The 23933-nt window shown below is 46.7% G+C and overlaps 1 protein-coding gene across 1 annotated transcript; it reads right to left on the bottom strand.

Annotated features, from left to right (window-relative positions):
- Positions 1 to 1075: 1075 nt before the first annotated feature.
- Positions 1076 to 19459, bottom strand: CMAS (cytidine monophosphate N-acetylneuraminic acid synthetase). The gene is made up of 8 exons (XM_054167823.1): positions 19299 to 19459; positions 14001 to 14143; positions 13636 to 13791; positions 10130 to 10263; positions 7408 to 7502; positions 6293 to 6464; positions 3195 to 3345; positions 1076 to 1339 (listed from the first exon to the last, which is right to left on the bottom strand). Exons 1-8 carry the CDS (start codon positions 19457 to 19459, stop codon positions 1110 to 1112), a joined length of 1242 nt encoding a protein of 413 aa, XP_054023798.1. The 3' UTR covers positions 1076 to 1109.
- Positions 19460 to 23933: the final 4474 nt, after the last annotated feature.

Genomic DNA, 23933 nt, shown 5'->3' with positions numbered 1-23933 from the left:
TTGCCCAGGGAGGTAGCTGGGACCCCATCTGTGGGGATATCCAAGGCCAGCTTTGCCAAGGCTCGGGGCAAGCTGATCCAGTGGAGGATGTCACTGCTGCCTGCAGGGAGGTTGGACTAGATGACCTCAAATGTGCATTCCAACCCAAGCCAGTTTATGAATCTATGAATAAGAGGTAAATTCAAATGCAATTTAATTATTTATAAGCTTAAAACCAAACCCATGCCTAAATGGTTTTCCTAACTAATACCATTATTAACTAGCTGTACATTAACTGACCTGTCTTAAAAATACAGGAAGGAGTTTTTATAGCTGTTCTATACCTGACCTCTCCAGCATATGCTAAAACTCTTCTTCACTAGGGATAAACCCTGTAAAAAGCAAGCACACAGGATCATGCTGACATTTGATAAAGGAAATATAAACCAGAGGAGCAAAACTGACCATTTAATTTATTTGTTTTTAAGCCTGAATTACAAATCCCCAAGTCATGCAAAGTCATCAGACCCTGAAAATCTTCAGATGAGGGAATAAAGACAAATCATTCCTGCAGGACAGCTGTAATGCACAGACCACCACCCTCTGTAGCATTCCTGTCACTGCACTTCAACGGCTTCTAAAATAATCAGGAGTAGGATGTTATTAATAAGCATCATATGATAATATCAGCATACAATCATGAGTATCAGCACTTACTCCTAGTGGGACCTGAGGGAGGGAGGGAGGAACAGAGGGAGGGAGGGAGGGAGGAACAGAGGGAGGGAGGGAGGGAGGAACAGAGGGAGGGAGGGAGGGAGGAACAGAGGGAGGGAGGGAGGGAGGAACAGAGGGAGGGAGGGAGGGAGGAACAGAGGGAGGGAGGGAGGGAGGAACAGAGGGAGGGAGGAACAGAGGGGGTTGGAAGAGACCTTTGAGATGATTGAGTCCAACCAATCATCAAATTAGAGGGAAACATCAAAGGGAACAGCACCTTAACTCCAGTGCTGTGTAACACTTGGAAGAGAAGCCATCCTTTGAGATGCACACTGGGAGGGGCAGAGAAGAGCAGCAGGACCCACCAGCCGCGCCGCTCTTTTTACACCAGTTCCTTCTTTCCTCTCCCGCTGTTCTCATTTCCCCGTTTCCTTTCCCGCTGAACTAATTTCTTGCAGTTGCTTCCTGGCAGAGTTCACTTTTTCTAGCAGCAAGAAAATGTGCTCTGCAAACTCCCGGACAGCTCCACAGCCACCGTTGCTCCTACAAATATAGCCAGCCGCCTTCTGAGCAACTGCACAGGCGTCAGCAGGCACACCGCTCATGCCAGCCTTCTTCAGGCATTCCACATCAGACTCCTCATTTCCTATTGAGACAAGGAAAAATATCACAGTGGGGGAGGGAAGGGGGAAAGGTAAAAAACTTCTTTTTTTTTTTTTGCTGTGCACATATTAATCCTTTCAAAAGTTTGTCGGAGTTTTCATCCCAACAGCACTCTGCAGATGTGAGGCAGCTCTCAGAATGTCCTGTGGAGAAATGCAAACGTTAATCGCACTTCCAAGTACCGTTCTCCTGCCTGAAGACTGGGTGAGGAGTAGTAAAATCATTTGAGCAACTGAATAAGCATTTTCAGGGCCATACACTGAAGCTGCCACTGGACCACACAGCTTTCAGTTTTAATTGTGTCCATCTCCTTTCCATTTCAGGGGGTAATCCACGTAATACCCATCTGTAATGAAACTGGATCATAGAAATGCTCTGGGGTGGAAGGGTGCGGTGGGCTACGCCCATCCTGGAAAAAATCAGGGGGGAAGGGCCTGTGAGAGGTTTTTTTCCCTCCCTGGAGGGTGTTTTCTCCCCTGGGAAACTGACTTGGTGTGTTCCACTCCCCCCCTGCCCCTTGTCCAGCAGGGGTATAAGAGGGAGGACATTGCAACCATTGCGCTCTCTTCCTTCTGCTTCGCGGGGACAAAAGAGTCGCTGCTGGCTTGCTGCTCCCCTGCCACGTGGTCCTCCCAGCTGCTTCCACACTTTGCAAAGGACTGGTTCTGTATCTCTTATTTCCCTTTTCCCATCCATCCTTGTTCCTTACCCTTGTGAACCCTGCCTGTCATTGTTACATAAATACACATACACACACATACACTGTTTAAAGAAATAATTCTTTGCCTCTCTACTTCCAAGCTGAACCCAAATTATTTCTTGGTGGATTTGCTCCCCTCCCTTTTTTTTTTCCTCTGTTGGGGAAGAGGAGGTGGGGAAAACAGGGGAGGGATTCACAGCCTTGCCCCCATCTGAGCTTTGAAGCCCCAGTGAAGGCTCAAACCACCACAAAGGGACATCCAAAAGTCACCTAGTCCAACCTCCTGCAATATGCAGGGGCATCTTCAACTAGACTAGCGTTGCCCAGAGCCCTGTTGAGCCTCACCTTGAATCCCTCCAGGAATGGGGCCTCAACCACCTCCCTGGGTAACCTGTTCCAGCATTCCACCACCCTGATGGTAGGACTAGCAAATTTTCCTAAATCTGATTATAAAAATAGCTAAGACTTCCCTTGCCAAATTAGACATTGATTCATGTTGACCTGCTGGAGCCTGTCCAGACAAGGGCAACAAGGTTGGTGAGGGGCTTGGGACGTGAGCCCTATGAGGAGAGACTGAGGGAGCTGGGGTTGCTTAGCCTGGAGGAGACTCGGGTGACTTGATTGCTCTCTACAACTGCCTTAGGGGAGGTTGTAGACAGGCAGAGGTTGGTCTCTTCTCCCAGGCAGCCAGTACCAGAACAAGAGGACACAGTCTCAGGCTGGGCCAGGGGAGGTTTAGGCTGGAGGTTAGGAGCAAGTTTTACACAGAGAGAGTGATTGCCCATTGGAATGGGCTGCCCGAGGAGGTGGTGGAGTCACCATCACTGGAGGTGTTCAGGAGGAGACTTGATAGGGTGCTTGGTTGCATGGTTTGGTTGATTAGGTGGTGTTGGATGATAGGTTGGACACGATGATCTTGAAGGTCTCTTCCAACCTGGTTCCATTCAATCCCATTCTATCAATGCCTTCAATATTTGTATTGTATCCTAACAAGCCATGGTGTGCTGAAATCTGCATGTCAATCCCATTAAGCTTAGGGTATTAAGAAAGAGCAAAGCCTCTTGAAGCTGAGCAGCGCAGTTTGCATTTGTGGACAGCACAGCATCTAAATTTTACTACCCAAACCCCAGGAACTGACCTAAGTAAGCGACTTCTTTCCAGCTCAGCCCCATGTCTTTTTGCCAGTCCTCCAGGACTTGTAATTTATTTGTTGTGTTGACCTCTGCTACACATCCCAGCTGCATGGCTGACAGTGTTTTTGAACAATCCCTTTCAGAGATGAATCGAACCTATGAAAACAGAGTCAAGTTAGAACAAATTCCACCCACAAAGAAATAAGAGAGGTAAGCTGCTTTACTACAAAAAAACCCCCAAACACAACAAACCCACCCAAACAGTAGAAATTTTGCTCAGTGAAGCTCCCTCAGATATCATAAAAGCATTCAGTAACGGGTTGCTTCAAAGCAGAAGTGATAAGCATCCTAAACCCACATTCCAGACTTGTAGCTGCTTTGGGAAACCTCTCTGAGGCTCAAATGAAAAAAAAATTATTCCATTTGTCTTTGTAAATGCAACATGTATCAAATAAAATACTGGCTATCACAGTACAGTGGCATGCTGGCTGTCTACTGCTCTATCAACTCACTACACCGCCACGGGGAGCAAGAAAATCCCCAAGGAAGCTGTCTGTAACAGCTCTGTAAGTAAAATACTAGGAAGTCTTTTCTGTGCTTCTTGTAGCTATGAAACTTCATTTCATTCACAGCAGAACTCCAGAGCATCAGGAGAGCACTAAAGAGACTGAAGCAGCACAGCACATTCATCTCTAGAAGTTCACTCCAAACTTGGTATTTCAGGAATCATGTACAAGGCAAACTAAACCTAGGAGACTATTGCAGCAGGAGTTCTTAAAAATCTCAGACAGCCCCTCCATTTTTTCTTCTTAAGCTGTGAACAAACTTACCTTCCTTACCTCTTTTTAATTACTGGCCTGCATCAGGAATAGTGTGGCCAGCAGGAGCAGGGAAGTCACTGTGCCCCTGTACTCTGCATTGGTTAGGCCACACCTTGAGTACCATGTCCAGTTCTGGGCCCCTCAGTTTAAGAAGGACATTGAGACACTTGAATGTGTCCAGAGAAGGGCAATGAGGCTGGGGAGAGGCCTTGAGCACAAGCCCTACAAAGAGAGGCTGAGGGAGCTGGGGTTGTTTAGCCTGGAGAAGAGGAGGCTCAGGGGAGACCTTATTGCTGTCTGCAACTACCTGAAGGGTGATTGTAGCCAGGAGGGAGTTGGTCTCTTCTCCCAGGCAACCAGCACCAGAACAAGAGGACACAGTCTCAAACTGCACCAGGGGAAGCTGAGCCTCCAGGTGAGGAGAAAGTTCTTCACTGAGAGAGTCATTTGCCATTGGAATGTGCTGCCCAGGGAGGTGGTGGAGTCACCATCCCTGGAGGTGTTCAAGAGGGGATTGGATGTGGCACTTGGTGCCATGGTTTAGTAGTCATGAGGTCTGTGGTGACAGGTTGGACTTGATGATCTTTGAGGTCTCTTCCAGCCTTGGCGATACTGTGATACTAACTTAGCACTGATTCCAAGTGGAGGATAGAGAGGAATGGTACTCAGAGCAAGTGTGTATCAGCCACATGTACTAGAAGTACATGAAGTGCAGCACAAAGACCAGGAGATGTTCCGTGAAAGATTCCAAGTCACAGGAAGTAGAGAAATGGTCTCTCACAGGCAACAAATCAATGATCACAAGTTTCTTCACTCTTTTGCCTCACAGAAAAAGCTAAGGGAGCCTTGAAAAACCATCTACTGCATTTCACTGCCCCAAGGCAGCAAGAGATGCATCAAAGCATGTCAAGAATGTCTCACCTAACTTGTAAGAAAAATCCTACGACAGACACTCCAAAAATGTACCTGGAGAAGTCTGCTTGGGGTACAGCTACTTGTGTCTTATCCGTGCCTATCTCTGTCTGTGACAGAGCTGAGCTAAGGCATCAGAGTCTAAATCTTCATTCAGCTCCTACCCTGAAAAAACTCTTCCAGCTCTACCAAAGGCATGAGCACAGACAGAAAACAGCCAGGAGGCTGATTTTACATAAACGGAAGTAAAGATTCAGGTCAGCAGAATTTAGTAGTGGTAATAACAATCAATACTAATGAAAGTAGCCACATTACCACCTGTGCTGTTTGGTTGTCATTTACATTGAATCCTCTCAACATTAAAGCACATTCAGCTATATTTAAACAACAATGCAGACAAAAGTGTCTGGGGGTTGATTTTCCCCTCTTTACGACAATCATGGGTGATCTAACATGAACCAGCTAATTTCCCTGGCTATTTCTACTTCTATATCCAAAAGGCAACAACACATTCCCTGCTTTGTAGAATAGAATAGAAATAACCAGGTTGGAAGAGACCTTTGAGATCATCAAGTCCAACCCATCATCCAATACTATCTAATCAACTAAACCATGGCACCAAGTACCCCATCAAGCCTCCTCCTAAACACCTCCAGTGATGGTGACTCCACCACCTCCCTGGGCAGCACATTCCAATGGCAAATCACTCTTTCTAAGAAGAACTTCTTCCTATCATCCAGCCTAAACCTCCCCTGGCACAGCTTGAGACTGTGTCCTCTTGTTCTGGTGCTGCTTGCCTGGGAGTAGAGACCAACCCCAACCTGGCTACAACCTCCCTTCAGGTAGTTGTAGACAGCAGTAAGGTCTGCCCTGAGCCGCCTCTTCTCCAGGCTAAGCAACCCCAGCTCCCTCAGCCTTTCCTCACAGGGCTGTGCTCCAAACCCTTCCCCACCTTTGTTGCCCTTCTCTGGACACCTTCCAGCAACTCAACATCTTTCCTAAACTGAGGGGCCCAGAACTGGACACAGGACTCAAGGTGTGACCTGCCTTTAATTAACGAGTGCCTAGACTGCACAGAACAACGTGACTGCTGATGGCAAAATACCATGAAAACTTACTCCCACAGTTTTCCAGGACAAAAGGAGAAAGATGCTACAGCTGCTGTGAATGAGATGGAGAACTTTCTCAAAAAACCTGTTATTGTCCTGCAAGGGATCCCAGAACATTTGTCCCAACCCTCAAACACTGTATTATGCTGCTTGATCAGAAGCACTCTGAAGAAACTTCAGCTTACATGCTGCAGTCTTCTAGAATCTTTTCAATGTTCAAGGCCACAGCAGACATAAAGCCTCACACTTCAGAACACTTACCTGGATTCCTCTCTTCTTTAATAGATCAACACCAACAATATCTCTATAGTCATAGGAGACCATTTGCTTCTGATCCTCTGTCACATAAATGCGACCATCTGTCAGGCACCCATCAATACTGCAAACCAACAGCTTCACTTCTTTCAACGGCTCTTTGCCAAAATATCCAAAGCTAGACAAAGAAGTCATCTTTTTAGGGTGGAACTCTTTGAACACTCCAAACCCAAGCATTTGAAATACAACTGTGACCTTCACACAGGAAAATCACCTCTGAAATTCTTTTCTGAGAATGTCTTTTCTCATTGCCCAACTATATTCTCCCTCTTCAAAGAAAACCAAACCAACAAAACACCCAACAAAATGATCCAAAAGACAGCTCAGTTATGTTGTCCATTTAAATATTAGGATGAGAGTAATTTCCTGAGCATTAAGAAGTTATGCTCTGCAGCATATAGAGGATGTAAAAGGCACATAAACCCCTTTTCATTCCCACTCATTCCTTGGAGGGGTGCAGAGTGGCTGCAAAGAAAAGATAGCTGGCAAGGTGCAATCAAGCTCATGCCTTCAACGTGAGCACTGTCAGCCAGGCACAGCAGTATGTGTGGTACAGGCCATGCAAGCCTGGGACACTCAGCTGGAAAACTCAAGAGATGATGCCAACACACTGCTGTAGAGTAGTGGGGCTTAGAGTTTTCCCCAAGCTGCGCTTCAAAAAAAACCCCAAACACACACAAGCCCTCAACATACAGCAAAGACAATTCAGATGATTTCAAAAGAGACGGGGGGCAGGGGGAAGAAAATGAGGTTCAGAAATATAGCTTCCAATTATCTTTGATCTTGATTAGTAGTGTCATAGGATCAGTCAGTGCTGGAAGGGACCACAAGGATTATCTAGTTCCAAACCCCTGCCATGGGCAGGGACACCTCACACAAGAACAGTCTGGCCAGAGAACCATCCAGCCTGGTCTTAAACACGTGCAGGGACAGCGCTGCAACCACCTCCCTGGACAACCCATTCCATTACTTACATTACATACATTATGAATACACATTCCCAGAGTTTGAAACAATGAGAGATATGAGAAAAAATAAAGGCATTTAAAAAGTGGGTTTACCTCAACACTCTCTGCTCTGCAATAGGCCAGTCAATGTCTATATCAATATCCACGCTGTGCTCGGCACGCATTTCATAGTAGGCCATTTTCCCACCCTAAATAAAACAGAGACCATTAAAACTTCCTGCGTGGGTTCATAAAAATGCAACACTGCACCACTTAGTGCCATGTAATCATGAAAGCCAAGTATCTGGTTACACAGTGGTCACAAGGGCTTTTGTAACTGACGCCAACAGGACGGCAACTGGATGGCATTCAACAAATCCAAGTGCCGGATGCTGCACTTTAGCCTCAACAACCCCATGAAGTGCTACAGGCTGGGGTCAGAGTGGCTGGAGAGCTGCCAAACAGAAAGGGACCTAGGGGTGCTGATTGACAGCTGCCTAAACATGAGCCAGCAGTGTGCCCAGGTGGCCAAGAAGGCAAATGGCATCCTGGCCTGCATCAGAAGTAGTGTGGCCAGCAGGAGCAGGGAAGTCATTGTGCCCCTGTACTCTGCACTGGTTAGGCCACACCTTGAGTGCTGTGTCCAGTTCTGGGCCCCTCAATTTAAGAAGGACATCAAGACACTTGAACGTGTCCAGAGAAGGGCAACAAGGCTGGGCAGAGGCTTTGAGCACAGCCCTGTGAGGAGAGGCTGAGGGAGCTGGAGTTGCTTAGCCTGGAGCAGACGAGGCTCAGGGGAGACCTCATCGCTCTCTACAACTACCTGAAGGGGGATTGTAGCCATGAGGGAGTTGGTCTCTTCTCTCAGGCAACCAGCACCAGAACAAGAGGACACAGTCTCAAGCTGCACCAGGGGAAGTTGAGCCTCAAGGTGAGGAGAAAGTTCTTCACTGAGAGAGTCATTTGCCATTGGAATGTGCTGCCCAGGGAGGTGGTGGAGTCACCATCCCTGGAGGTGTTCAGAGGGGATTGGATGTGGCACTTGGTGCCATGGTTTAGTAGTCATGAGGTCTGTGGTGACAGGTTGGACTTGATGATCTTTGAGGTCTCTTCCAACCTTGGTGATACTGTGATGGTTCATTTATATAAAGTTTTTACCACTACCACAGTGAAGCATTTGAAACAACTTCCTACAAGCAACAGACAATGAGCATTTTTAGTTGTACAACTAGAAAAAGCATGCAAGAAACATATGATGAAATACAGCCCTTATGTCACACTTCGGTCTTTTCATACAGTAACATAGTAATAGCAATAGCATTTAATCAAGGGAAAGGGACCTGGGAGTCCTGGTGGATAGAAGGATGCTCATGGGCAAGAAATGTTCCCTTGTGGTCAGGAAGGCAAATGGCACCATGGGGTTGATTAGAAAGGGTGTGGTGAGTAGGTGGAGAAGTTCTCCTCCCGCTCTGCTCTGGTGAAGCCACATCTGGAATATTGTGTCCATTTCTGGGCCCCTCAGGGAACTGCTTGAAAGAGTCCAATGCTGAGCCACAAAGATGCTGAAGGCAGTGGAACATCTCCCTGGTGAGGAAAGGCTGAGGGAGCTGAGGCTCTTGAGCTTGGAGCAGAAGAGCCTGAGGGGTGACCTCATTCCTGTTGATAAAGATGTGAAGGGCAGTGTGGGGAGGACAGAGCCAGGCTCTGCTCAGGGATGTATTTACACTTGGTTTTTTTTATTCTGCAGACAAATACTGGAAGTGGTCTGCAAGATGGAGAGCCTGTCCCTGCTGGGAAAAGTGCAAGTCTCTACTTAGAGACAAACAAAATGAGAGCTGAAGAAAACACGTTTGTTCTGCATTACTACACTGGGATATCAACAGCAGCAAAGGGAAAAACAACTGTTTAAGTGACAATACAAAATTGGCATGGGACTAAATCTGTCGATAAGTTTACAGATTCTATGAGAAGCCTATGATACTGCATGACTCAGCTCTGGTGAGACCCCACCTGGAGTACTGCATCCACTTCTGGAGCCCCTATCACAAGAGGGATTATGGAGGTGCTGGAGCGTGTCCAGAGAAGGGCCATGGGGATGATCAGAGGGCTGGAGCACCTCTCCTGTGAGGACAGACTGAAGGAGTTGGGGCTGTTCAGTCTGGAGAAGAGAAGGCTCCAAGGTGACCTAATTGTGGCCTTCCAGTATCTGAAGGGGGCCTACAAGAAGGCTGGGGAGGGACTTCTCAGGATACCAGGTAGTGATAGGACTAGGGGGAATGGAATGAAGCTGGAGGTGGGGAGGAAGTTCTTCACCATGAGAGTGGTGAAGCCCTGGAATGGGTTGTCCAGGGAGGTGGTTGAGGCCCCATCCCTGGAGGTGTTTAAGCCAGCCACCCAGGCTGGATGAGGCTCTGGCCAGCCTGATCTAGCCTGGGGTGTCCCTGCCCATGGCTAGGGGGGTTGGAACTGGATGATCCCTGTGGTCACTTCCAACCCTGACTGATTCTATGACAGTCCATTTTACATCCTTAATAGCACTGAAATGAATTATACTCACATACTGGTGTAATGATGTGAAATTAACTATTGTACTGCTTTGGGTTTCTAACTATATATTCCCTAATATTTTTTGTACAGATGTATTTGCTGTGAAGGGTGCTGTTACTGGACCTGCCTTAGCTACAGCTAAGTTAAGTTAAACATAACAAGCAAAGTGGACCAAGTTGAAAGTGTCGTTACTGCATACTGCCTGCATCAGAAATACATTCTTGAACTCAGAACCCTCTAGAGCAAAGGATGTATTATTCTAAAGAGCATGAAAAACAGAAGCACTAACCTGCAAGTAGCCTTTCTCAATCAAATGTCTCTTAGCAAAATAAAATGAACCATTTTCATACAGCTCCCCAGGCCAATCTTGCCTCCGGTACCGTTTCGCTGGATTCAGGTTTTGGGGCTCTGTCATTTTGTTGTCTGTTAACAGAAAACAAGGATGCAATGATTCCAGGAAATAAGTTATCCAGAATCTCTGTTCAGTCACTTAACTTTATTGAAAGAGCTTTCTGCTGAAAAATTAAAGACACAACTCAGTTCACCAACTTCTCTTGTTACTGCCTCTCATTGTTTAGCTTCACAAACAATCACTGAAGCACTTCTCGTTCTTGGAACTGTGGATAACAAAGTGCAGAATGGCCTTCTAGTTCCAGTAAAGGAAAATTTTCATTCCAATTACCAAAAAGCCAACACAAAACAAAAAAAACCCAACAACACAGACCAGAAACCTGAGAGATCATCAGCTCCAAAATTAGTTACCAAAAGGAGTAGGGTCGACATTCTTCTGGACTCTCTTGCCAGTGTCAAAGAAAGACTCTACCCTCTCTATAGTCTATCTCCCAGTACACAACAGGAAGGGGCTTCACTCACAATGAAGGTAAACACAAAATCCTCATTCAGCTACCTAGACCTAAAACCAGGAATGTCCTGAATGATCTTTGAGAGCTGAGAGGTCCAGCCTGGAATGTGAAAAGAGTCCACAGAAGAAGTAGTTTTGTCTGTGAAAACATCTTGACACTTAGCCAAAACACATCCTTTGTAAGGACACACCTTATGGTAACTTTTCATCAATGTCCACAAATGAACAAACATCTTTGAGCCACTCTGACCCCATCAGAACCAGTCAATGCCAGGAGTGCATGCAGCAGAAACTAGAGAGACTTCTCTCCTAAGGCCATCCAAATTCACACACACGAAGTAGCTAAAATTCAGCAGGTCTCATGATCTAATAACCAGGGGAAAAGCTAGAGGGCATTCTCAAATACCCAAAACATGCTGAGGCTTTAGGATATATACACACCTTGTGTTTCCTAAATACACTACAGCTCTGTGTCTCAATGAAGTAAACATTTGCAGAGAGAGACACCTTTCTCTTTCAGCCTGCATCAATACTAAACCTTAAAGCACAAAGAACAACAGAAACACACAAGAAAAGTGTACATAATCAGTACTTTAGAGCCATCTAGGGGGAACAAAATAAAGCAAAGGATGGAAAAAGAGCACGATGCTAAGCTGTATAATGCTCCCAGGAACCACTGTCACCTGAACCACCACAGTCCTGAAAGGCCATTTGCTTTTAGCCTTAAGATGATCATGTTTGCACAGTGTATTCCGTGATCTGCTTGCATACACTCCTTGCAACTGAATGACATCTTAACCCTTGCCACATGAAGAGTCTTTATATGTTGCATTATATTAAACAGCAATTTGCTCTCACATGTAGGCCTTGAAGCTTTTTAGTTTCAATAACCTACCTACAGGGATAAGGAGGCACACTGTCACTTCACAAAGCCACATGGTAGATCCAAACGAGATTTAGTCTTTCATAGATATCCACTCTAGCCACATCTCAAGGTGTGAAGTGGACTTTCACTTGGCTGCCCAGAGTGCAATCCACAGAATCCTAAACTGCCACCCACTTGTTTGATACTCCTCTTATACTTTATGAACAAACTGTGTCACGTTGTTTTTCCTCTTGCAAGGAACAACGAAAACGTTCCAGTTAGCTGTTTATCCTAAACCAAGGCCCAACTCCTATTCCAACTTAACTCTAACACCAGGCTTCATTCATTTTGCCTGCTTTTTGACAGCATGCTTTGCAAACTCACCAACAGAATTTTCATCAGAGGCAATTCACTCTCCACAGAGTAATTGTAATGTCTGAGGAACACATTAATGTTACAAAAATAACGACGACGACGTGACAGCATCTGAATTAACTGGGTTGAGGGGAAAAAAAAAGCAGCAAATGTTTCTGCTTTAATCACACACACACAAACCCCACCACCTACATGGCTAATGTGTGGAATAATTCTTTGTATGAGGACAAGCTACAAGTAGTAAAGAGTTCAGCCTTTAGTCATCTTGGCAACTGTACCTGGGAGGCATATTTTTGCTGGGAAAACCAGTCATGTTCTTTTGTATGAGCTAACCAACGTGAGTTCAGTCCTCGTGACTCAAAAGCACTTTGCAATTTGCCAGAAGTCAGCAGCCAAATTAGCAGGCTGAAATGAAGCCTGTGTCTCCAGGCTAAAAAGTTCCCATCCCATATTCACTAAGGCTATACCTGGCATTAGCTGTCATTTGCTAGCTACTGCATAGTAAGAGCAAGCAGCTTCCTAGTTAAGACAGGGCCTCAGGGTCATGTTTACAAACACATGGACACCTGCCAAGAGGAAGGCTGGAGCAGTGGACACAAGCCAATCTCATGAGGTTCAACAAGATCAAGTGCAGGGTCCTGCATCTGGGTCGAGATAATCCCAAGCACAAATACAGGCTGGGGAGTGACTGGCCAGAAAGCAGCCCAGAGGAGAGCGACTTGGGGGTGCTGGTGGACAAGAAGCTCCACATGAGCTCTCAATGTGCACTTGCAGCCCAGAAAGCAAATCAGATCCTGGGCTGCATCAAGAGAAATGTGGCCAGCAGGTCAAGGGAGGCGATTCTCCCCCTCTACTCAGCTCTGGTGAGACCCCACCTGGAGTCCCTGGAGCTCCTATTACAAGAGGGATCTGGAGGTGCTGGAACATGTCCAGAGAAGGGCCATGAGGATGATCAGAGGGCTGGAGCACCTCTCCTGTGAGGACAGACTGAAGGAGTTGGGGCTGTTCAGTCTGGAGAAGAGAAGGCTCCAAGGTGACCTAATTGTGGCCTTCCAGCATCTGAAGGGGGCTACAAGAAGGCTGGGGAGGGACGTCTCAGGATGTCAGGTAGTGATAGGACTAGGGGGAATGGAATGAAGCTGGAGGTGCGGAGATTCAGGCTGGAGGTGAGGAGGAAGTTCTTCACCATGAGAGTGGTGAAGCCCTGGAATGGGTTGTCCAGGGAGGTGGTTGAGGCCCCATTCCTGGAGGTGTTTAAGACCAGGCTGGATGAGGCTCTGACCAGCCTGATCTAGTGTGGGGTGTCCCTGCCCATGGCAGGGGGGTTGGAACTAGATGATTCTTGTGGTCCCTTCCAACCCTGACTGATTACTGATACTAAGTTAACATGTAAAGCTCTGGGGAGCTATAATTTGAGCTCAGACAAGTTAAAAATATTGTGATTTTCAACATCTTATCACTCCTACAACACAATTACAGGAAGGTAAAACAATGATCAGTAGTATCAAACCAGCACTACTTAAAAGGAATTTCTAGGCCATCTCACATGTCTTCAAGAACTCAGCCTCTGATATGAGCTCTTAATGTAAAAACCACAGGTAAGAAAATAAACCAGTTGAAAAATGAAGCAAGTTATTAAGTACAACTGTAACCAGAAACAGCTGAACATTGTACTAAACATTGTAAACATTACCTCCTTTTTTCACCTCGCTCCATCTGAATTGATGCCGTCTCACAACAGAGAAGACAGAATCAAATCCCTCCTTCTGGATCATATCTGCTACTTTTATCAGATCACTGGGATGTAAACAAGGAGATGTGGCTTGAATATTTCCTACAATATCAACTTCTAAAGCAAAACAAAGAAACATTTGTGAAACAAGGAATGCCTTTAATACACAGAACTGCAAAGCATGGTATGAGTGGATGCCACACAGACAAAAGGAGAAACTTTCTTGCTTTTATTTGCCAAGGCCTTCACTTATTTTTCTAAGTAAGAAGTGCATCATCCCTTTGGGGCTACAGAATAAAAGCTCAGCAAATTAATTACTGATTTACCATGATGATGATTAAGAAACTCTCTGATAGCTTCTAGAGAAGTTGAGGAGTCTTGAGAAACTTCGGGGCTTCTGCGATGGACTCGAGCACCAAACTGCTTCGCAACCTTCTCGATTTCATCATGGTCTGTAGAAACCCAGATACTGTTGGCAAACAGTGACAGTGATTAATAGAAATAGTAATTCCCAGCTTTGTTGATTTGCCTCCCATAATCTAAAAAGAGCACCCTGACCTTATGTGTGTACTACACCTTGTATTGAAAGGAACCAGTTTTTATTCATGCTAGTAAAACCAGCTCTGTGAGGCCGATACGCAGTTTTTAACAGGGATAAAATACATAAAGAAGCATTGAATCCAAGTGTAACCCAGCTACCATGACCACTAAAACATATCCTGAAGCACCATACCTACACTTCCCTCATGACTCCACCACCTCCCTGGGCCTGTTCCAACCCCTCACCACTCTCTCAGTAAAGAAGTTTCTCCCAACGTCCAACCTATACCTCCCCTGGCACAACCCAAACCCACTTCCTCTGGTCCTGTGGCTGGTTACTCAGAATAGACCAACACCAGCCTCACTCCAACATCCTTTCACAGAGTTGTGGAGGGCAGTAAGATCTCCCCTCAGCCTTTTCTTCTCCAGACTGAACAACCTCAGCTCTCTCCAGACCCCCACCAGCACTGTTGCACTTCTCTGGACACCTTCCAGATCCTCAATGTCCTTCTTATCCTGTGACCTCACCAGGGCTAAGTACAGGGGCACCATCACTGCTGGACACACTGGTTTTGATCCAAGCCAGGATGCCTTTGGCCTTCTTGGTCACCTGGGCACACTGCTGGCTCATGTTCAGCTGTCCACCAGCATCCCCAGATCCTTTTCCACCTTTCCAGCTACTCTGCCCCAAGCCTGCAGCACTGGTTGGGGTTACTGACTAGACCACAAAGTCTCAAGCTTGGGTTGCATTTCAGTTTAATACTGTTGGGTGTTTGCTCTTGCTTCCACATAGAAAGCTTAGGCAACATAAATCATAGAATTGTTAGGGTTGGAAGAGACCTCAAGGATCATCCAGTTCCAACCCCCTGCCATGGGCAGGGATACCTCACACTACAGCAGGTTGCTCACAGCCACATCTAACCTGGCCTTAAAAACCTCCAGGGATGAGGCTTCTACCACATGCCTGGGCAACCTGTTCCAAGTGTCTCACCACCCTCATGGGGAAGAACTTCTCCCTAACACCCAATCTGAATCTAGCCATGTCTATTTTTGCTCCATTCCCCCATGTCCTATAATTACCTGACACCCAAAAAGTCCCTCCCCAGCTTTCTTGTAGGCCCCCTTCAGATACTGGAAGGCCACACTCAGAGCCTTTTTTTCTTCAGACTGAATAGCCCAAACTCTCTCAGTATGTCCTCATAGGAGAGGCCCTCTAATCATCCTCATGGCCCTTCTCTGGACACATTCCAGCACCTCCAGATCCTTCCTGTAATAGGAGCTCCAGAACTGGACACAGTACTGCAGATGGGGTCTCACCAGAGCAGAGTAGAGGGGGAGAATCACCTCCCTCAACCTGCTGGCTATGCTTCTCTTGATGCAGCCCAGGATGTGATTGGCTTTCTGGGCTGCAAGTGCACACTGATGGCTCATGTTGAGCTTCTCATCCACCAACACCCCTAGGTCCTTTTCTTCAGGGCTGCTCTCAAGCCAGTTGCTGCCTGTATCAGCACCTGGGATTGCCCCAACCCAGATGCAGAACCTTGCATTTGGTCTCTGAACCTCATGAGGTTGTCATGGGCCCACCTCTCCAGCCTGCCAAGGTCCCTCTGGATGGCCTCCCTTCCCTCCCAGAAAAATCTCATGTCAGCATACCACCATACGTTAGGCATGCTAACAGATCAATGAATGGTTTGAATGATGCATCTGAAGTAATTTAAGAGTTCAGAAAGAAGGCTGACAAGCAAAACTGCCAAATAGTTTGAAGATCAGCTTATCCTGCAAGTTTTCAATTGTGTTAATTAGGCTCCACACATTTGCAGAGAAAGGGCTGTTCAAATTACCATCCCATATGTTTTTTGGCACAGAAAACCTTCAATACTGGTAAAGCAAGATTACCATTGTTCAGGGATAATAAACATTGACAAAAGGCAGGGCTCAGCCTGAATATTATGTGATGACAATAAACACTGGCTTGAACACTGAGAGGCCATTGTTGCCATCCCTGTGAAAAAAAAAACCCACATGTGAGATACCACTCCAGAATGTATGAAAAATAACCCTTCCCACAGCCATTCTCTAAGCACTACACATAGCAAGTGGTGCTTCAGGGTTTTTCACCCAAAGACATCACAGGATCATCAGAAGAAATGTGACAGTGACAGCAATGTGAGATCACACCCATACAAACAAGTGCAGAAGAGGTATTTTTCCAACAACTGCTTCAGGCTAATTAGATTACATATACCCTCCCCATTCACAGAATGGGTTGGAAAGCACCCTAAAAGTCACATAGTTCCAAACCCCACTGCCACAGGCAGGGACACCTTCCACTAGCCCAGGTTGCTCAAAACCTCATCGAACCTGGCCTTGAACACCTCCACAACCTCCCTGTGCAACCTGTTCCAGTGTCTCACCACCATCACTGTAACAAATGTCTTCCTAACCTCCAATACATTCCCTCTCATGATGTTACCACAAGCCCTTGTAAAAAGTCCCTTGTTGACTTTTTTGCAGCCACCCTTCAGATATTGGGAGGCTGCTCTAAACTCTCCCCAGAGCCTTCTCTTCTCCAGGCTGAACAGCCCCAACTCTCTTAGTCTGTCCCTGTAGGGGAGGTTCTAGAGCCCTCTGATGATCTTCGTGGCCGTCCTCCAGACCTGCTCCAGCAGTTTGATGTCCCTCTTATGCTGGGGGCAGCAGAACTGGACACTGTGCTCCAGGTGGGATGTCATGAAAGCAGAGTAGCGGGGGGGGGGAAATCACCTCCATCATCCTGCTGGTGACACTTCTCTTGGTGCAGCCCAGCACACAGCTGCCTTCTGGGCTGCCAGCAGCCATGGCTGGCTCATGTTGAATTTTCCATCAGCTGACACACCCAAATCAACTAAGAGAGTTTTGCTGTGTAACATGTACCCTGTCAGAGCTGTTTCAGAAGTGACTACAAGATCTAGCACCCTTCATCTAATGCACCTCAAAGTTAGTCTACATAAACCCTAACTGGCTTCCTGTTGGGCAAATTCAAATGGCAATTAGGAAATGAGGTAGGTAGGTTGGTCAAACCACCACATCCATCACAGGTCATTAAGCAATATGGGGGTCACATGCATGAAAATATTATTAGTAATCTAGCTCAGAAGCAGTTTTGATTGTTTCTGTGTTAAAAATAAAACCAAGTCAGTGATGCTTCCTCTACTTTTCAGATACAGTGAAAAGATTTTTTGAGGGTAGATAGTGGTATAGCAGCTATGAGATACTGAAGGCTCATGCTGATTTCCAGCTCTGAATCTAGCTGAGCGACATTTCCACTGGACTATATCAAGTTCCTGCTCTAAACATAATGCAGGAGGTTTGCATTTAGAACCTGCACCTAGGATGCACTTGATGTGTGGCATTCCTAAGCATACACTGGTTCTAATTAATTTCTCCAGTATGTGTGGAAAAAATTCTGTTTTCCCAGGACAAAAGAATAGACAGTTGTAATGCCCAATTTCCTAAAGCAAACAACATGCTTGTTCCAAGCTAGCTCTAATGATTGCTACCAAAGTTTTGTGAACTTTGCCATAAAGTAAGCTTCTGTTCTGTGCCACATGGGCACACATGATTATTTCCTTCCACTCAGCATCTACAAGATTGCCTCTGGCACGCTGCATCCAGCTGTGAGCTCCCTGATACGAGAAAGAAAAACTGAAGCAAGCTCCACAGAGAGCCAGCAGGATGGCTCAGGGCTGGGAGCATTTGTACACCAGGGGATGCTGAAAGAGCTACCTTGATTCATCTTACGAAGAGAAGGCAAAGAATTGACTTTTTTGCTGTCTTCCAGTACCTAGCAGGCAGGTTGAGAGAAAACAGAGCAGCTTTGCCTGGATGAGCACAGCAAAAGGACACAGACACATACTGCAGGAACAGAAGTGCCAATTACATAATTGCAAAACAACTTTTCAACCATGAGAGCTATCAGTTACTGCAGTCAGTGCCCAGAAAGGCTGTGGAAACATCCAACCTCAGCTGCACATGGCCCCAAGGAACCCTAACCAGGCCAGCTTCACACCGTGGGTGTGACCAGATGATCACCAACCAAAGTCATCCTATGATTCATGGGACATTACCCATCACTGGGCAGTTTCATTTAATGCAGCCATCTTAATAAAGTAAAAATGTCAATAATTACTGGCAAACACAAGTAGTGGCTCCTAACCACAAATTGGAGCAACTGTTGCAAGACACTCATTCCTTCATTCCCTCACAGCTCACCGAAAAGGGGACAGCACAATTCATGGCAGGGTGCAGCCTGCTTGCCCTGTGCCATGCCCTGCCTGATCCATAACCTGGGTGCCACACTGACTGCATCCCCTTGTCTTCAGCGAGGATCCCACAGCACACATCTCGCTCAACCACCAACCTGAAGGGGCTAAAGCCAGGCTAAAGACAGCACAGGGGAGACCTGGTGCCCCACTGCTGGCCCACGAGTCAGCTGGACATCTGGCACCATGCCTCGGAGCCTGCCAGGGTGAAGCCAGTTAAGAATCATAGAATCGTTTAGGTTGGAAAAGCCCCTTACGACCATCGAGTCCCATCATTAGCCTCGCACAGCCAAGTCCACCACCAAGCCACATCCCCTGGTGCCACATCGACACATCTTTTAAATACCTTCGCGGATGGCGATTCAACCACTTCCTGGCAGCCTGCTCCAATGGCTAACAACCCCTGCAGGGAAGAAAGTCTTCCCAACAGCTAATCTAAACCTGCCCTGACACAACTTCAGGTAGTTCCCTCTTGCCCTGTCTGTTACTTGGCAGGAGACCGACATCCACTTTTACTGCAACCACCTTTCCAGTCACTTGCAGAGAGGGAGAAGGTCTCCCTCCCCCGCCTCCTCCACTTCCCTCAGCCGCTTCTCCTAAGATTTGTGCTCCAGACCCCCTCGCCAGCTTTACTGGAAAGGGAAGGCTGCCACGGGAGTTAGGACTCCCTCATCCCACTACCCCTGCCCCCGGCTGCGCCTTCCCCCCCTCCCGCAAGGGACGGGAAGGGAGTCGGGGCGCCGATGCAGGGGGAAGCCGATGCAGGGGGAGGCGCATGCGCACCTGTGGAAGACGCCGGCATCGGTGGCGGCGCGCAGCACCCAGCCGATGAGCGGCACCCCCGCCAGCAGCTTGATGTTCTTCAGCGGGATCCCCTTGCTGCCGCCGCGGGCCAGCACCAGCGCGGCCAGATGGGCGCGCGAGCCCCCCGCGCCCGCCTCCATTCTCTGCCCCGCGCCCAGCCTGCACGCCGGGAAGTGTAGTCCCGGCCGCGCCTGCGCGCCGGAGAGGAGAGGCGGGGCGGGAGGCCCTGGAGGGGGCGTGGCGTAAGGCGAGAGTAGCGGTGCAGAGGTGGTGGGTGCGGGTCTAGCAGCGAGCAGCTGTTAGTCTGGGGGAGGTATGGAACCATAGACTCATTCAGCTTGGAAAAGGCGCCTAGAATCATCAAGCCCAGCTGTCAACCCAACACTACGATGGCCATTAAACAATGTCCCGAAGTGCCATCTCTACATGCTTTTGAACACCTTCAGGGACAGTGCTACTTCTCTGGGCAGCCTGACCCAATGCATGACCAGTATTTCAGTAAATTAATATCTAATTTAAACCTATTCTAGTGCAACTTGAGGTCATTTCCTCCTGTTCTATCGTTTGCAGCTTGGGAGAAGAGACCAGCGCCCACCTCTATGGCCTCCTTTCAGGTAGCTGTAGAGAGCAATGAGGTCTCTCCTCTCCAGACTGAACAACCCCAGTTTCTTCAGCTGCTTCTCATAAGACTTTTTCTCCAGACCCTTCACCAGCTTCCTTCCCCTTTTCTGGACATGCTCCACCATGCAGTGAGAAAGCTGAGGGTGATGCCCATCCCTGTGTCTTCACAGGGGTGTGTTACCCCTTTCGGCATGGGGTGCCCTGTCCTGGGGGAGGGGTGTGCTCAGCATCCTCACAGATAACAATTTCGAGACGGCGTGGAGGTTTCCTAGCTTTCTGCAGCACAAGTGTAGCCCGGTATCTCTGCATGTAAAAAACAAATGCTAGTCAAAGGTGTGGCTGTGTTTCCTGTCTGCACAGAGAAGGTTGCTTTAAGGTGGTTATCAGCTCTGGTAATGGCTAGCCCTCACAGCTGGGAGGAGCATGCACCGCAGCTTTTGTCTGCAAAGCTGCATAAGCATCGGGCGACTGGATTCAGGAGATTTTTCATCAGCCACTGTTGTCTGAAAAACAAATTCTTTCCCCCTGTGTGCAGTAATCCAACATGGCATACTGAGACAGGATACTGATTCATTAGAGTGCTGTGCAGGTTTGGGTGTTGGGGAGTATCCCCACTAATCTAGCACACCAGGTGAGATTTGTGGGTATATTTGTACAGTAAAATGTATTTGCTACACCTGATGTTAACACCTATTAATTAGACATTGGTTAGTCTCTATCTTGCTTAATCTTAAAGATACAGCTTCTTTTAAATTCACTATGCAAGCTCAGAGGGTGAGGGGTTTATTTGGGGGGGAGGGTTTCTAGCTAGGAGGTGTGGGTTTTCACATTCGGAGGGTGGGTTAAAGAAAGGGTACCTTTAAGCTTTGTTTTCTTGCCAGAGTCCTGCTTAATGACACATTATGGCAATTTATATTCGGATGTTCCCCATAATATACAAACCCAAGGAGTCTCCTCCAACTAAGAGCTCCTCTTGATATCGTTGATGTTTTACTTTGTTGGGAACTTCCAGCAGAAGCTATCATCAATCCTTTGGCTACTTTTCAAGGACTTAGTTGCTAGCAGGGCATGCTTTGTTTGTTCCAAGTGAGCAGCTTTACACCCTGATCAATCATTCTTAGAAGACCGATGCGGTACATTTAACCCTAACTTCACCAGTGTCACTATAACGCCAAACATTTTCACTTGGCAAATAACATCCTTGCAGACTTCAGTGGTTTCTCCTGCCCGAGGAATCCCGGCAGAGGGCAGAAGAGTCACAGCGGAGCCTTTTCATCTGTAAGGGAAACATCCCCTCTGCCTCTCTTCTGTTCTCCACCTCCCACAAAGTGTATTAAAGCATAAAAGCGCCGGATGTGAAGTTATACGAACTTACTTGTACAATCTGAATGCACAAAATACCGTAGTACACTTCCCATATAAAGCTGCATAGGAAGCTGGGGTTTAACGTGATTTGAAGAATGGCAAGCAGCAGCATCATAAAGCAACTCCTGGAGACTCGAGGTCTCAGTTTCTAATGGCAGTGTATTATGCCCAGTTGACTGAAGTCATCCTCAGGTTGTTTAATGTATTGTGAAGGAGCAGTACCTCACCTACCGCTGCCAAAGGAAACACTCCAAGTTATGTTCATCCAGAGGCAGGCATTTAAGAAGAATCACTGCAAGAGGAGTGTTTTTTTTCTTTCTGAAGTGGATATCTGTTAAAAAAAATCCAGCAGAGATAGGCAGCTTGCTATGCAGACCAATGCAGTACCTTTCAGGCCTCATTTTTTTTCCAGACAAGATTGAAACTACTAGCCATAACTTGCTATGTACCTTAGCCTGGACATGTTCCTGTGTGACCTTCCCTAAGTGATCCTGTTTTGCAAGGGGCTTGGACTCAATGATTTCTGGAGGTCACTTCCAATCCCTAGCATTGTATGATTCTATGATTTTCTGCTTTTCTCAGGAAGTGTCTTTAAAGTTGCCAGAATTGACCCTTTTATAGCATATTATGTTAGAAAGAAAATATACAAGGCTTTGACAAATTAAGAATGAGAAATCTTATCACAGAATCACCAAGGTTGGAAGAGACCTCAAAGATCGTCAAGTCCAACCCGTCACCACAGACCTCATGACTACTAAACCATGGCACCAAGTGCCACATCCAATCACCTCTTGAACACCTCCAGGGATGGTGACTCCACCACCTCCCTGGGCAGCACATTCCAGTGGCTAACGACTCTCTCTCTGTGAAGAACTTTCTCCTCACGTCGAGCCTAAACTTCCCCTGGCACAGCTTGAGACTGTGTCCTCTTGTTCTGGTGCTGGTTGCCTGAGAAGAGACCAACCCCCACCTGGCCACAAACCACCCTTCAGGTAGTTGTAGAGAGCAATAAGGTCTCCCCTGAGCCTCCTTTTCTCCAGGCTCCCTCAGCCTCTCCTCGCAGGGCTTGTGCTTGAGACCTCTCCCCAGCCTCATTGCCCTTCTCTGGAGACATTCAAGTGTCTTGATGTCCTTCTTAAATCGAGGGGCCCAGAACTGGACACAGTACTCAAGATGTGACCTAACCAGTATGGAGTACAGGGGCACAATGACCTCCCTTCTCCTGCTTATGCTGTATTAAACCTCTTTCAGAGTTTCTTAATTGCTACAGTATCAAAATACCTACATGTTTAGAAGCAATGGGTTAAAAATATCTGTATTTTGGTTCATGATATTGTGAAAATTGGATGATTTATCAAAAAGATTGTTTCAACTACATAATTTGGTTCAGTTCTTTCCCATAGTCCAGGAATATCCCAGTGGAGGAACTGGGTCTGGTTTCAAGTTTCATTTACAGAGAAAAGATATGACATTAGAAGATCTGGCATACATAATAAACCTTGGGGGGGGGGATTCATCTTGTAATAATTTTTTACAAGTCTGTACATAATTAAATCCTGCTTAATTGTTTTAGTTTGTTAGAGTACACTTCTGAACTGAGTCTCCCAGTGCGTAAACTGTTACTATGTCTCATAAAGCTAAAGCTTCCTTTCCCCCTAATTTTAACCCAGGGAGTATTTTGTGCTGCCTAGTCTGGGTAACTCTACCTGGTTCTGGGATTTCATCAGCCAGCTGCTTCAGTATCCAAGGATGAAGCTCAGCTCTGAGCTAGATTGAGTACATATTACTCACCTAAATACATTCTGACTCATTTCTTCCATATTTGTACTGATGTCTTGCTTCTGAAGGGACTGTGTGGGGAGCAGTGCTCGGTGAGATAAGAACATTTGCCATTCTAATAATAGAGCGGCAGAGAACAAAACGCAGAATACAATGCTCTCTGCTTCTTTGGAACATGTACACTGCTTTATGGGACCGTGGAGTGGCCTGCAGGCACAGGCTTGCCAGCGTGGAGGAAGGGGTTTCAGCTCTCTCATCCTCACTAGCTAATGCAGCACACATTCCACATCTCATAATGTGGTCAAGGTCTCGTGACTGTGTAGCCTGCCTGTCCTTGGTCTTGTCATGCCTGACTTCCCCTCAACAAACAGGGCCAAACTGGCTCATTTCAAGGAAATAGCAGTATACTGATAAAATTAGTGGGAATAAATCTATATAAAAACCATATTCCATGCCATATTATTCCCCTGGGGATAATAAAATCTGTGAATTTCCTTTCCGGTCACAGCTCAGTTGCTATAAAGTTTCACATTGCAGTTGCTCTCAAGAAAGAAGTCCATTCATTCAAGCCTGTGTATAAGAGCAGATGAACAAAACTGGAGGCATCCAGTAGGTCTGTGCTGAGGTGTTACCCTGAACACTGTTCAAAGGTTATAATCTACTAACAGGGAGCACATTATGGAAGTTAAACTATTAATTTGGGAAATGTTTTGTTACACAGTGTGTAACTGTACTTAATGTGTATCAGGCAAGGCTGAACAAGAAACCTCAGTGGTAATGGTGGCTGGGCTCTGTTTTCAAACTAACACCCTCTGAATTGCCATTCTTGAGAGCTGCTCTGCCCTTCCA

Source organism: Dryobates pubescens, chromosome 15, assembly GCF_014839835.1.
Source record: "Dryobates pubescens isolate bDryPub1 chromosome 15, bDryPub1.pri, whole genome shotgun sequence".
In the NCBI taxonomy this organism is placed as follows: Eukaryota; Metazoa; Chordata; class Aves; order Piciformes; family Picidae; genus Dryobates; species Dryobates pubescens.
This window is presented reverse-complemented; position numbering and strand designations above follow the sequence as displayed.